The sequence below is a fragment of the Arachis ipaensis genome, chromosome B03 (genome assembly GCF_000816755.2).
Source record: "Arachis ipaensis cultivar K30076 chromosome B03, Araip1.1, whole genome shotgun sequence".
Lineage (NCBI taxonomy): Eukaryota > Viridiplantae > Streptophyta > Magnoliopsida > Fabales > Fabaceae > Arachis > Arachis ipaensis.
The window spans coordinates 31195389-31198136 of NC_029787.2; the positions used below are offsets into that span (position 1 = coordinate 31195389).

Sequence of the window (2748 nt, forward strand, 5' to 3'; positions counted from 1 at the left end):
TTAAATAATATAATTTTAAATTGTAATATATATTTTTTTTACAGGATGGTGGAGACCGTGGTGATGGAAGTTCCAGCTGGTGAGAACGATGGGAAGTGCAAGTGCGGTGCTAACTGCTCTTGCACCAACTGCACCTGTGGCCATTAAGTATAATGTAATTGCCAAATCTGTTTGGCAATAATATATATGTACTCTTTTACTAAATAAAACTGTGTGCTGTTGTCGTATTGCATATCTGTGTGAGTAAAATGCACTCTACGTATTTGAATCAAGTTTCGTTCACAGTGATAGCTATATAACAGCCATTTTATGGTTACATTTATGGACTATAATATGCATATCTCTTGCTAGTTGCTTCGTACCCTTAGCTTCATGTCTTTGTTATTATCATGAACATCAAATTTTATATATACACGTAAACTCCAACACCAACAATAAAATATTTATTCTATTAGATAGAGGAGGATGCTCTTGTAAAAAATGCGTAAAACGTCTTTTTATTATCAGACGTATTAATGAATCGGTTATTTTTAAATTTCTTAACAAACTAGAATAAAATCGATCTTTTTATAACAATAACAATAAACCCAATTGTTATTAGATCCGGTCGAATCGACCAATTTACATAACCTACTGAATCATGGTTTTTTTTAAAAACAAAAATCAGGAATATATTTATCTTTTTATAAAAAAAATTAAACATAATTCGATTTAGATTGTGTAAATTAATCGGATCAAATTGGATCTAATAATTATAATGCGGACAATTAAATTTATTATTGTTGCTATAATAAACAGATTTTATTCTGATTTATTAAAGAATAAATTATTAACCAATTTAATAAAGATGTCTAATAATAATATGAAACATATAAACATTTAAAAAAATTATTTTTAGTATCTTTATCAAAATAATCTCCTAATAAAATCCGTTACACATAGAATCAAACACCATCACTTTTATGTCTTATTACGTAGAGTACACAGATAAAAAAAATACAGAAAAGAGTTTGAGAAAAACAAAACTATATATACATCAAAATTCGTAAATATCAAAGGCCATTATAAAAATTATTTCCGATGATGCCCTAGGTCTTACGCACCCATTACCAATGACACGACATTTTTGTCAATAAAAAACAATATTTAGAATATATTTTAATATTTAAAAATCTTTGTGTATACTTTTGTCCATCTCAAATTTTTTTATATGCATCTTTGTCTATTTATTCTATTATGTATCATGTCTCTATTGAAGTCTTTCATGCATATTGTTAGAAACAAGAGACTGAGAGAATAATATGTAAAGTCTATTATTGAGTTGTGATGTGAGGTACAATATACAAGGGGTATTTATAGGTGCTAAATGAATCATAGAAATAAAGACATAGAATCCTACAATTAATGTACAGATATGCTATATAAATATAGACGATGCTAATTGATCTAAATTGATTTATATTGATTCTCTAACATCCCCCCTCAAACTCAAGTGGGAGCTAAGGATACCAACTTGAGTTTGGATAACAAAGTCCGAAAACGAGTCGGGTGATGAGCTTTCGTGAAGATATCAGCAGTCTGATCCAGTGACCCAACAGCAATGAGACGAACAGCATCAATAAGGATACGTTTCCGAACAAAGTGACAATCAATCTCAATGTGTTTGGTGCGTTCATAAAACACATCATTATGGGCAATCTGAATAGCACTGCGGTTATCACAAAAAACATCAGTAGGGGACGACTGAGGAGCACCAAGATCTTCGAGAAGCCAACGAACCGAGATAACCTCAGCAGTGGTGTCATCAAGGGCACAGTACTCAGCTTCTGTGCTTGAGCGAGCAGTGAACGTTTGCTTCTTAGCACGCCAAGAGATGAGAGCGTCGCCAAGAAACAAACAGTAACCAGTAGTAGAACGACGATCAGTGGGATCACCAGCCCAATCAGCATCAGAGTATGCCTGAAGGGTCAAAGGGGAATGGGCAGAAAAATATAGGCCATGAAATAGAGTGCCTTTGACATACCGAAGAATGCGAAGAACTGCCGCATAGTGAGTAGTACGAGGAGCTGACAAGAACTGGCTGAGGACATGAACTGGATAGGCAATGTCTGGTCGGGTGACAGTCAAGTAGACGAGACCTCCAACTAACTAGCGATAAAGTGTCGGATTATCCAAAATAGTGCCATCCATAGGGGTAAATCGAACATTAGGCTCAAGAGGAGTAGACTCAGTGCGACTATTTGTAATCCCAGCGCGAGCAAGAAGATCTGCAGCATACTTAGCCTGAGAGAGATAAATGCCATCATCTGTGGAGATGACCTCGAGACCAAGAAAATAGCTGAGAGAACCAAGATCCTTCATCTCAAAGGTACGGTGAAGTGAGGCATTGAGATCAGAGATACCTTCAACATCATCTCCAGTAATGATCATGTCATCAACATACAAAAGTAGAAGAACAACTCCACGTTCGCTTTTACGAATGAAAAGCGCATTCTCATGAGGACTAGAAATAAAACCAAGACTGCATATGGTAGTGCTGAACTTGTCAAACCATTCATGAGAAGCTTGCTTGAGTCCATAAAGTGCCTTGCGAAGGAGACAAACCTTACTGGAAGGATAAGGATATCCTGGAGGTGGTTTCATATAGACTTTCTTTTTCAAATCCCCATTAAGAAATGCATTCTTCACATCCATCTGACTGAGAGACCATCTCTTAACCGCAGCAATGGCAAGGAGAGCTCTAACAGA

The 2748-nt window shown here is 35.4% G+C and overlaps 1 protein-coding gene across 1 annotated transcript in view; it reads left to right on the forward strand.

Moving 5' to 3' along the window:
• LOC110270086 (metallothionein-like protein type 3) overlaps positions 1–340 on the forward strand; it is a 1289-nt gene extending 949 nt beyond the window's left edge. Inside the window, exon 3 of the mRNA XM_021118636.1 lies at positions 45–340. Coding sequence (XP_020974295.1) covers positions 45–147 — 103 coding nt within the window. The 3' untranslated portion in view covers positions 148–340. The remainder of the gene's footprint in view (positions 1–44) is intronic.